The 11,977-nt window shown below is 33.4% G+C and overlaps 2 protein-coding genes across 2 annotated transcripts; both read right to left on the bottom strand.

Annotated features, from left to right (window-relative positions):
* Positions 1-2,108: 2,108 nt before the first annotated feature.
* Positions 2,109-3,680, bottom strand: LOC133700909 (uncharacterized). The gene is made up of 2 exons (XM_062124637.1): positions 3,483-3,680; positions 2,109-2,957 (listed from the first exon to the last, which is right to left on the bottom strand). Exon 2 carries the CDS (start codon positions 2,922-2,924, stop codon positions 2,382-2,384), a length of 543 nt encoding a protein of 180 aa, XP_061980621.1. The 5' UTR covers positions 2,925-2,957; positions 3,483-3,680; the 3' UTR covers positions 2,109-2,381.
* Positions 3,681-9,374: 5,694 nt separating this feature from the next.
* LOC133701289 (MYB-like transcription factor ODO1) lies at positions 9,375-11,439 on the bottom strand. The gene is made up of 2 exons (XM_062125153.1): positions 11,021-11,439; positions 9,375-10,311 (listed from the first exon to the last, which is right to left on the bottom strand). Exons 1-2 carry the CDS (start codon positions 11,281-11,283, stop codon positions 9,762-9,764), a joined length of 813 nt encoding a protein of 270 aa, XP_061981137.1. The 5' UTR covers positions 11,284-11,439; the 3' UTR covers positions 9,375-9,761.
* Between the last annotated feature and the right edge of the window lie 538 nt (positions 11,440-11,977).

Genomic DNA, 11,977 nt, shown 5'->3' with positions numbered 1-11,977 from the left:
TGTTTACACATATATTAACGTTTTTTTTTGCCCCCCTGGTAAACGTTGCCTCGATCTGCAGAGGAGCTTAATAGCAATAGCAAGTGAAGGACAGGATAGGGCCTTCCCTGTGCTAGCTCATAGCAAGTGTCCTGGCGGGGGGGGGGGGTAATATATGTGTAAGCATTTCTACTTCATGGTGTTTGAATCTCCGTACAGTGCATAAATATAGGTTATTTAAAGTGATAATGGAGGAGAGTATCATGTACTTGAATTTCAGTAGCATTTGAAAACACATGAAGCTATTTACCAAACTACTTGTTCAAATATGTCCTAGTAGAGCAGATAAAATAATAAGGTTTTGTTGGTAATTTCTGACAGAATAGATAAAATAATAAAAATTATGTCAAAAACTCGATAAGTTAGTATTTTCTAACGGAATTACAAACTAACATTTCATCAAAAACCTTTAATGAATTAAAGTCTGATAGTTCTCCCTTCCCCTATTTCTTCCTCTTTTTTCTATATATAAAAGATAGCAGCCTGTTCTTTTATTTTCTTGCAAATCTCTGATCACCATCCTCACAAATCCAGTTACCGCAAACTGTCAACATCAACTTCCATCTATTAATAGTATCAACAATCTTCTCTTGTTTTAATTTCATGTAAAGTTTCACTGCACTACACTAAATAAGCAAGCAGATCTATCTATTTTTTTTTAATATATTTATATTTTAGGTTAATTTATTAAAAATATTTTGTAGTATTTATAGTTTACTTTATGTATGATTTGTACATCAAGGTTTATTTGAGATTTGAGGAAAATAAATTTTATTTATTATTTGATAAAATCAAGTTTAATTTTATAAATTAGATGTGTTATAATTGAATAAATGATGAATTATTTAATGAGTACCAATTACATTTCATTAATTTTATTTTCAAGTTATAAATTTAAAGAAATTTGAGTGAAATTGATAATAATGATGGAAATATTGATGATGGTAATGGTTACAAGATAAGTGATAGTGGTAGGGATATAATAATAAAAACGATGATTATGATAGTTATGATAATGGTAGTGTTTTTTTTTTTTTTTTTGCACAATAATACATTGAAGGATATATATATATATCCAGAGATAGAAAACTATTTTTCTTGTATATAAAAAAATCTATTTTAATTTACAAAATTATTCATAAAAAATAAATCTAATAATCCAACAACACTTGTTTTCTACTTAAGAACCACAACGGAATAAAAAATAGCACTTTGATTTTAAGTTTTGTATTTGGTTAGTAAGCTTATTTTAAATATCACCAATCTTCACTTGGAAGTTGAAATCTAAGAAGAGATTCTTCACTTTCTGTCCATAAACTTTGCTTAAGCGCGGATGATACATATCCAGTCAAAGCCAGAATTGCTACCACGATATATATATATCCAATACAAGTTTTTTTCTCTCACTACACTACCACAATGCCAACACATGCTAAGAATAACTTCAAATCAAGAAAATATGCTTATCGCTATAACCAAATGAAAGGATTTCGACTTTTATACAATTACAGTCCATTTGTTGTCAAACTTCGGTCTTCGGCTCACGGCACCAATGAGTATATGAAACAAAAACCAATGACTATATGACATTGTTTCTTGAATTCATTTACCCAAAGAGGATTCCTCATCCACCGAATGCCCACTCAAGGAGGAAGCTAATTTGACCATTGGTTAGACAGGGTACAACCCAGTCATCAATAAGAAAAGCTAAACGAATTCAACAAGTAAGAAAAATATAATCAGTGAACCATTGCATCAAGCGGCACTGACCTATTATAGTATCTTCACAACAATCAATTTGAACCCCTCTAAATTGAAGAGAAATTAATTTTTGCAGCACTCTCCACCAACACGTCAAAAAAATCATTAACCATGAGGTCCAACCCAATGACTCACCGCTGAAGAAGCTGCATTAGAATGTGACAGTTCTACATACACCACATAATCCATCCCATTTTCAGTATGTAACTGATTGAAAACAGAAACAATTGTCAGTTGGAACACTCATTCAAATACAAGGATCATCGTCAGTGTTGAAATTAAACTATTTGCATAATGCCCAATTGACATGCACCACAACAGTATTCAACTTTCACTGACAGGTTCCAAAAGAAATTTTAACACTGTACGTGCTTGCCATGAGAATTGCAACATTGTCTAGAGACAGAAGCAATCAGTGTAACAAAATCCTAAATGCACTATGACAGCACAGCTTACATTCTGAATATGGCAATTAGTGTTTGGTTTATTTGGACCACAAATATGTAATTGTCTCATCTATCAAAACCCACATTTAGGTTGGAATCATGTATAACACTTGAAAATTTTTCTTCCAAGAAAGTCTACTTATCTGCTGAATTCTGTTGCTGCTTAGCTCTGCGAACACATTCATAATAACTCTTAGTGAGGGGGGCACATTTCAGAATATCATCAGCATGCTCCTTGTAGCACGCCCTGCAAGCATTATAATCAACCAAACATGGCATAGGCTTCTGGTTTGGAAGCTTGAATTCCTTATCACGGAGATTCTTGGCTCTTTCAGTTACTTGCTCCACCATGTTATCCTCCTGCTTCTGGAACTTTTCCAGAACCCTCTCGCTCTCTTGAATGACTGATCGGATTGCATCCAACTCGGCATTTGCAGGATGTACAGGTTGGGTTATTGGCAAGTACAGTGGAGGTTGAACTGGCCATCCTGGAGAAGCAATCCGTTTGTGTGTTTCAGAATCATCACGCTGCTGTTTCTCATTCACCTTAGCTTTGAGCAGGGGAGTTTCTCGTCGGGTCTTAGGTATAGTCTTCTTTGCTTTCTTCTTTAATTTTTCCCCGTCATTAGCGAACCGATTAACAAGTTCAGGAGTAATTTGAACTGAAAAATCACCCATAACAGCAACCCCCCTCCCCTAAAAAGAAAATACCTGAAACATCAATAGGAGTTTGAGCGACATTAGAATCAAATAATCCAAAGCACCAGCCTACTTGTTGTACACATGTAGAAAAAACTTTCTCCATGCCATTGATGTTAGTAATAGGCTTGTTCTTACTGCTTACAAGGAACTGCACTGCTTAAGAAATATTAATAATCCAGTATATATATATATATATAAAGATGATGGAATAACAGAAGAACGCGTATCTAATCTGAGTCTCATTACAGAAACCAACGGTAGATAAGGAGCAGAGTAGACATTAAGGGAATCCCATCAAATTGATCCCCTTCCATTGCTAACAACACCTACACCCCTTCCTACGAATTACAATGGAGATGCGGAAAACACACTTCATTATTATATAACTCAAGGAATCAGTATTGAAGCAGGAGACAAGTAGGCAATTGGATAATCATGGTTAATTCTAGGGTTTTGAGATTGTGCAATACTAAGGTAAAATTATGATATTAAGAAAATTAAAAAAAGAAAAGAAAGAGTCAGAAAGAAAAACACCTGTGAGAGACAAAATTAATGTGGAGAAACGCCACTCGATTCGATCACGATCCACCTCGCTTTCCGCCTCCTTCTTCTTCACTGGAATGAAACAGTCTCTTCGTTTAATATGAAAGCGATGTCGTGTCCTTCAATTTTCAGGGGTTCTGAAACCTCCAGCACTCTCCTGAACGACTCGTCCTTCATGTCTTTGGTCATTTTGAGAGTAAGTGATAATGGAGTCCTTTTAGTTTAACAAATTTTTATTAATTAATCCTTATACTTTTAAACAAATTATATTTGTTTCATCTATTTGTTTATAATTTTGTCTATCTCAATTTCATATTTTTTTCAATTTTTTTTTCTTGAGGTAGAATAAAGAAAAATAGAAGCAGGAAAGATAGAGAATTTGATTGAAAAAAAAATACTCAATTGAGGCTGATCGATATTTAATAATTATCATACTATAAGGATTAATTTTTGTAAACTGCACAAAGTGAATGATAATGAACTATAATTTCATTAGATAAGAGCACCTTTTTCCTAACCAAGTATATGATTTAAATTATTTTTTAAAAATTAAAATAAAAAATAGAATTAAAATTTTAATGTATAATAACCTTGTATTAAATCATCAAGCAATCGAATAAAAAATTATATCAACTTATAACGAGTTCTTATTAATCATAAAAGAAAATAACTTTTACGAGTTTGCTTGGAATCGGTTTAAAAAATCTAACAACATTATATTAACAAAGACTCAAATTTATGTATAAATCGTAGTTATCAGATGAAGTTTCAGACTCGACGGGACTGAAGTTCTTAGTGTCGGAAGATCAATCCATGAGTTAGTAAGTTAATAACCACACATGTTTGTTTGTGCTAGTATGGATTTGAAAAGAAATGGCATGGCAGCTTTAAAAATTCAGATCTTGATTGAATCAATGACGTGGATAATCCAATTAAATATCTTAAGCCCAGGTTCCAAATTCTGGGACAGATCGAAACGGGCTTGGGAACTATGGTATAAAATATTATAAGAAGCTGTTTATTGGAAAACAATGTAGATGCAGATTAAAAAAAATACTATTTATTGGAATGCTATAATAACGATTTTATCATTCACATCACAAAAATTAAAATGCTCAAATCAAAGTGCAATTTGATATTTCCAAAATGGTTTTTTCATTATCAACATCTCAGGGGTAATTTTATATTTGATCAAATATAAAAAACCAAAAAATTTAAAGATATAGTAAAATAACCATAATATTCTTATAAATCAAAAATTTAAAACTAGTTTCAAGGGAGTTTTTAATCTTTTCACAAAAATTTATTCATTATTACCATGTCAATTCAGTGATAATTTAATATTTAACTAAATATATATATAAAAAATCAAGCATATGTACGATACTCACAAGTGTTTGGGAAGTGCTAACGCATTTTGGGTGGTGCATGTAAAATTTTCTGGTATCCAAAGATACCCTTTTATTGTGTCATTAGGAGCTCTTTTGTATACTCTCCCTGTTCGGGCAGCGCTTATAGGCGTTGGGTGGTTGGTTTGTTGTCGGTAAGACTTTCTTTTATCTTTTCTCCCCCTAAAATAATAGTTTGTTCCTCTTTGTTCTTAGTATTTCAAATTCAGTTTTTATTCTTTTGATTTTAAATTTTTGTTTATTGGCTCTTTTTCTAAAAGTTTTATTTGTTTTTAATTTTGTCTATCAATTCCAATTTGACATATATTATTATTTTTTAATTTGGTCTTTATTCTTTTGATTTCTATTTTTTTTCATTTGCCCTTTTGTAAAAGTTTTATTGGTTTTCATTTTCATCCTTCAATCCAAATTTATGGTGTTATGTTTTCCAATTTGATCCTTGTTGTTTTCATTTCTATTTTTTTCTTGACTTTTTTTAAAAGTTCGATTTATTTGCAGTTTTTTCATTCAATCCAAATTTATGATGTTATACTTTTCAATTTGGTCCTCATTGTTTTAATTTCTATTTTTTTTCTTGACCCTTTTTTAAAAGTTTTATTTTTTTGTAGTTTCATCGTTAAATCAAAATTTTTAGTATATTATTTTTATTAATTCCATCCTCATTCCTTTGGTTTTTTTGGTTCTTTTACTAAATTGATTTTTCTTTTCAATTTCACCCTTCAATCAAATATAAGATTTATTTTTATTTCAATTTTGATTCTTATTCTTTTAATTGCTATATTTTTATAATCTTCTTGTATAGTTGAAATTCTTTCTTCAATTTTATCCTTCAATATTTGATTGATTGAGAATTAGACTTCATGATTTTTCTAGATATGGTGCTTCAAGTCTAATGACCCGAGTCACGGGTTTGAAAAGTTAACACAAGTTGATTTTTTTTTAAAATAAGCTTTGTAATTATTTTAATTTTTTTATCGGGTCATTCCTATCTTATGATCTAGACTGTGAGTTTGGTAGAATATCCTGGATTATCTCAATCCTAATTACCCAAATAACAAGTTTATTATATTAACTTAAGTTGACAAAGAATTTTTTTTATATATCTTCTTTTATCCCATTTGTTCTTTTATATTTAATGGGCTATTAAGAGATATATTGTTTGTTTGTTTTTGAAAAAATATTTTCCTCCATGTTATCACTTTTCTTTTAATATTTGATTCATCTATAATTATTTTATTTATTTAATTAAAATAAAACTAATTTATTCAATTTAGTTGAGTTTATAACCCCAGTCATATATTTTTTTTAAAATTATATTGTTTTTTAAAAGCATGTCAAGACCCGCACATGATTATAGCTCATGATTCAACATTCCACTTTGCAATCACTCGTTTTTTATCCGAAAAAAATAATGACCCAGCAGCGAAGCGCAGAAACAGGAGCTTGTCTCTGTGTGTGTGTGTGTTTGTAAAAATGGTCTCCCTACATGCGGAATTCACAACTCAAGCATATAATAGCGTTACATCATTTGGTTTTTTATGAACTTCACTCATTTGTCAATTTAAAATAAGTAGTGAAAATTTATTACCAAAATTTACCCAGGAGCCCCCTTTTTCTGGCAGCCCCAAGATTTTTTTTTTTTAATTAAAAGCTCGTGCTAGAGACCCACAGGTCCTGAGTCCTGATTCTAGATTCTAGCTGTTTACAGCAGAAGGTCATTTTCCTTAACTATTATTACTATTTAGTCCAAAATGACCACTGATCTTGCAAAAAGCATTACCCTAGCTCATTAATCGCAGCAGTAATATATGAATACCTCAGCATATCCATTTCTTTAAGGTAGTATTGTCATGGGTGTCTGTAATGCTATATCATGCTCTTTATGAGATGTTATTGGTCCTGATAATATACATAAACTTGTCCATTTCTTCAACACATCAACATGCTTTTTGAACACAACTTATCTTTCTTTAATGGCTCCTTTTCAGTTTTCTGCAATGTGCACTAACCATGCATACTACTTTTTTTTACAAAAAGCTTTAAACTCTTCACAGATTGTACTGGAGCTCCATAACTTTACATTTAGATGGTACACACACATCAACAGAGATAGGGAATGGACACCTTTCTCTAGTTATAATTGGAGTCTTGTTTTCATTTTTTATTTTTTTTCTTAAAATAAAAAACACTTGAAAGCTGCAGCTAGCATCAGCTAAATTGTGTTGTTTTTTAAAAGCATGTCAAGACCCACACATGATTCTACCTCATGATTCAACATTCCACTCGCAATCACTCGTTTTTTCAAGGCCGTGCCAGTCACAGCACTGTTCGATGGAGCTTGAGAACCTTACGTGCAGTGTCTTCACATCCTCCACGCCCTTTTTTAAGCACTCACCTGATTGTTTTCCTTGAAAATCTTCTTATTTCTGCTGAGATCCTACTCCCTTGCTCCAATTCCGTAAAATTAAAAAAAAAAAAAAGGTTCTTGTCATGAGGTTTTTATTCTCATGTACCATGATTTTCTAACAAGGACCAATGTTTTTTTTCCCTTGTCTTGTCCTTTCCAAGTTTAAGGTGTGTTATTAGGGCTAACGTTAGTTTAATTATGGGGCTTCATAGATAATCTTTATATTGCGAAATTTGCCTTGCCTTGTTTCTTAAGAAAACTCACATCGACACAAACCTTGGTTTCATGATCGTGCAATTTGACAGGAAGAACTTCTTGCTTACACTCGATGGCTTTCAATTTTCTTATCATATGAAAAAAAATTGAAGCGCCTTCATGAAATAAGAAAATTTAAGCTCATTATCAAACATCTAATCTTAATTGTTACAAATGTTGAATTTAAGGTCTATTGAGATGTCATAATCTAGTCGTCAAGATTATGGATTGATCAAATGGGCTAATTTTTTTTTATTTGCCAAGACATTCTTTCAGAATAAATTCTTCTCAATCAAGCTCAAGGTGACATAAGATCTTTGGACCTTGGCTATGTTGTTGCAGACACACTTAGGTTAGAATCTTCACTCAAAATCATGCATTCCCTGTCAAAGATTAAAAAAAAATGGTCCATGTCCTGGTGGGTTTTGTTTCCAATCTAACTAAGTAGTTCGATCAATTCTAGCTAACTTTACATATCAAGAAGTTAGATCGTCCTGCAAAAGGAGTGGGTATTCCCTGGGTTTTTTTATTTCTAGCACAATTTGTGTTCTATACAAATTAAGGGCTAAAAAAACTAAATAAATAATGGTACAGCAGAAAATTTTATTTATCAAGAGAAGCAACTAACCAAATTCATTGTTCTGAAATAAACAGAATAAAAAAAAAGATTAATTAAAGAGGCCATTAATCCATTTATGTTTTGGGAGTGAGGGGGTGCTTCCAAAAGAATCCTAGTTCTGATCAGTCGGTAGCCTGTTGGTAGGTTCTAGAGTGAATTGATCAAGTAGTGCTTTATAGCTCCACTAAAGAACTCATGCTGAAGGGCATATCCAGATGAGAGGTATCATGATTAAGACTGTTGCTTAAGGTGCAATTATATTAGCGAAAACATCCTGATCAGGTGCACTTTTTTCTCCAGAATATCCGTTAAAATAATGATGATGAGGCGACAAGTTCATAGAAAAGAAACATTAATGGAGTTTATGCTCCTTAAAGTTTCATAATCTTCTCAGCTTAAACTATGAACACATAAATATCTTTGCCACACCACATGTGGCTCGATCCGTAGCAAATGAATATACATCATTCTTGGATGCTTTGGGATATCCCAGCTATAATCTAATATCATCCACTTAAAAATTGCTGATTATTCTGTATCAGAATAATCTCCAAGACATCAGTAACATTGAAGAGGGCATCAAGCCTTCAACACTTCAGTATTAATAATAAAAAGTACACAGCTGCTTTTGTGTAAACTAAAGTTGCACCCTTTCTACTTTTCACGAGTGCTGGCACTAAAGTTTAACCTTTCTGTACATCCTGCATAAAGGTAAGAGTTCAATGTTTTTTTTTTTTCAATGACAGCCATTGCCTTTTTTCCTTTTCTGCCTGAGCTGAATCTTTTTCACTTTAATCTATGGAAGTCTTTGTGTTTGAATTCGTAAAATTTGAAAAGTTGCACAAAGGCATAGCTGCTTGATGAACCACCTACCAAACTGCATCAGCAACTTGAAAATCTCTCTGATAATAGAGTACTACTTATTCTGTACAAAGCAGAGTGAATTTAGACAGTGAGATTTATGCTACTAAATCATGAGCCCTGTTTCTTGTTTGTTTGGTGAGCTATCTGCTGAAGCTTAAAACCCCTATTGATATGGGCAGAAATAAAGTTTTTGATCCCGCAGGGTAATGAAATTCTGCTGAGACCAGTAGCTACCATTCAAGGAAAATCAGAGTTGTCCATGCTAGTTAATCACCACGGATTAAGAGTGCAATTATTGGATTAATCACTCTCTTAATAGTTACAAAAAATAATCCATAACAGCATCCACTTTATTTCCATCGTATGTACATCATATACAAATAATTATAATGCTGTAAACAACCCCACTAGACAACATCTGCCAGAGCCTGTCCCTATCTCTTACATATGAGATCACAACATTTGTAAAGCACAAAGTAATGTCACATTTTAATGATTTTGGTTTGATATCACTGTTTAACTGGGTTGGTGAGAAACCTCTGAAGAAGACGGGTATACTTCAACCCACCCAGCAACAATTACCATCTGATGAAACATGCAAGACAGAAAATTCAATCCTGACAACCTAACTTCAACAACACATGATACTTCGTAACATGTTCACATTTGAAGATGTAAGATTTTCTCAACAACACTCTAGCATACACGCGTATAATCTAGCGATTGAGTTCCATCTCTAATATGTTAAGTGCGCTTAATTCAATGGTGTCGAAACAATCGAATCCGAAATCGTGAACGCCAAAATCTTGACAATCCGATAACCCTGTGTAGTTATCCTCCCATGATGGATAACCCATGTCATTGTTAGTATTTTCTGCGGCCAGAGGAATAATTTTGTTCCATGATGCATCAACTAGTGGAGGCTCATCCATCCACAAGCTATTCAGTAACATTTCATCATTGCAAATACTATCTAACAAGAGCGAATCCTCGGTACTACAAGAATTTTCAGTCGGTGATCTTGAATTATCATCCGAGTTAATAATGATGCCATCCTTTTCTTGCATATCATTGTTGTTACTGGATTCTGGCAAAAGATCAGCAGGAGATGATGAGCTTTCCTCAGCCTTGGCTTCTTTGTGTAAGGGTTCATGTGTAACAGGATCGATTCCCCTCTTCAGAAGCTTCTTCTTTATATGAGTGTTCCAGTGGTTCTTAATCTCATTGTCTGTCCTTCCTGGCAATCTAGCAGCAATCTTGGACCACCTAAGTGAAAGGAAAAAATATCCAACTCTAAGTTTTACTTTCATTCCAAAATCAGACGCCGAAAATTCATTAAAAATTATTCATCACTTGAATCTTAAGCAAGCAGCAATAATATATAGTTTGTGAGCTCATTTGAAAAGCACGCAATTAATGAACTATTAAAATGACGACTAATTTATAAAACCAAGATCGATGGCATAGTTATTCTTGCACTTTATAGCAACTTGCAGATCCAAATGACTCTTTTTGTTGAAATTTTATGGCCCTGTTTTATACCCCACCTTTCTATCTGCTCATATGGTCGAATATAAGAACAAGAAGAAATATCTGCAGGTTTAAAATATTATTAATTTTTCAAAATCTTATGTTATCACAATCTATCACGGCGCATACTCGGCAATCTAAAGACTTGATTACTTGCATTTTTTCCTCAAATGCAATCGACTACAAGTTATTTAATTACCTTGTCAAACACTTCAATTAAAAAAACGCATTATACTGATCTTTCAACACAGCGATACAAGACATGCTTAACCTTCACATTAGTAATATTTTAACCTACTCCACGGACGTTAGCAGAAAACCATGTCCATGAAGACAACCACCCAGACACCATTAATAAAACAACCGAAATATTTAAACAATATGCTTTGATGCAAGTTCGTCACCAACATGTATATATGAATGTAACATGGAGAAGAGATTTAACCTATTGCCAAGACGAGCATGGAGATCAATAACCAGCTGTTCTTCTGCTTCTGTAAGAAGCCCTCTCTTCAAGTCAGGGCGAAGATAATTAGTCCAACGAAGCCGGCAACTCTTGCCGCATCGTCGGAGTCCTGCGAGCTTAGGGACAGCCCTCCAACAACATTGGCCATTGGTGAGAATGAAGTTAATGAGTTTTTTATCCTCTTCAGCTGTCCAAGGACCTTTCTTGACCCCGAGTTTGTCACAGCAAGGTTGCCTTCCCATATTGCACAGAGTAGCTAGCTAGCTGACTGTAGCTAAGCTTACACAAATAAATAAACAAAGCAAGTCTCGTCAATATTGCTACCTGTGAAGACTCGAAAGCCCCCTCAACCACCTTTATATAAAGCTCTTACTTTCCTCCCTAAGTGTTTATAAATACATAAAACACATCCATTTATGGAGGGAGGGAAGGAGATTCCAGGGTCCACCATTGGTTTGTGAAAGGGAGATGGGAACTAGAATGGCTTGTTCTTGTTTATGTGGGTACACAAAAAAATAAGTGAAAGAGAATATTGATAAATTAAATGACCCAAGGGCAGAGCTCCATCTAAACACCCAAAATAATATTTTTTTTTAATGAAATTCTTTCCATTTTCCTACACAACCCCACTCCCTGATTGCACTCTTACTCCACCATTCCATCACCTATTTCGTCATCCCCACGTTTAAGTGTCCCTGTAATATCTGTACTCTATTACACCATTTGCTAATCAATAGGTAACATGTCTTAATTCCCATCAATGACATTAACCGTTGGATTCGTACACAAATTAATCTCTCTTCTTTGTTTTTTCGAGCTTCACCAAAACCTATGTTTGTACCGTGCATCGGAGCCTTTGGGTGAAAATTCAAACATCCAGTCACGACTATGATCGGGATGACAAACAATTCGATCATGAACGGGAATATTATGCTG

This window comes from Populus nigra, chromosome 8, assembly GCF_951802175.1.
Source record: "Populus nigra chromosome 8, ddPopNigr1.1, whole genome shotgun sequence".
In the NCBI taxonomy this organism is placed as follows: domain Eukaryota; kingdom Viridiplantae; phylum Streptophyta; class Magnoliopsida; order Malpighiales; family Salicaceae; genus Populus; species Populus nigra.
Note: the sequence above shows the minus strand (reverse complement) of the source record. Positions and strands in the feature narration are given on the sequence as shown.

Excerpts from the sequence above, each read along its gene's own strand:
- LOC133700909 (XM_062124637.1), bottom strand. The coding sequence starts at position 2,924 with ATGGGTGATTTTTCAGTTCAAATTACTCCTGAACTTGTTAATCGGTTC.
- LOC133701289 (XM_062125153.1), bottom strand. The coding sequence starts at position 11,283 with ATGGGAAGGCAACCTTGCTGTGACAAACTCGGGGTCAAGAAAGGTCCT. Across the intron at positions 10,312-11,020 it reads CATGCTCGTCTTGGCAATAG|GTGGTCCAAGATTGCTGCTA; the intron begins GTTAAATCTCTT and ends CCTTTCACTTAG.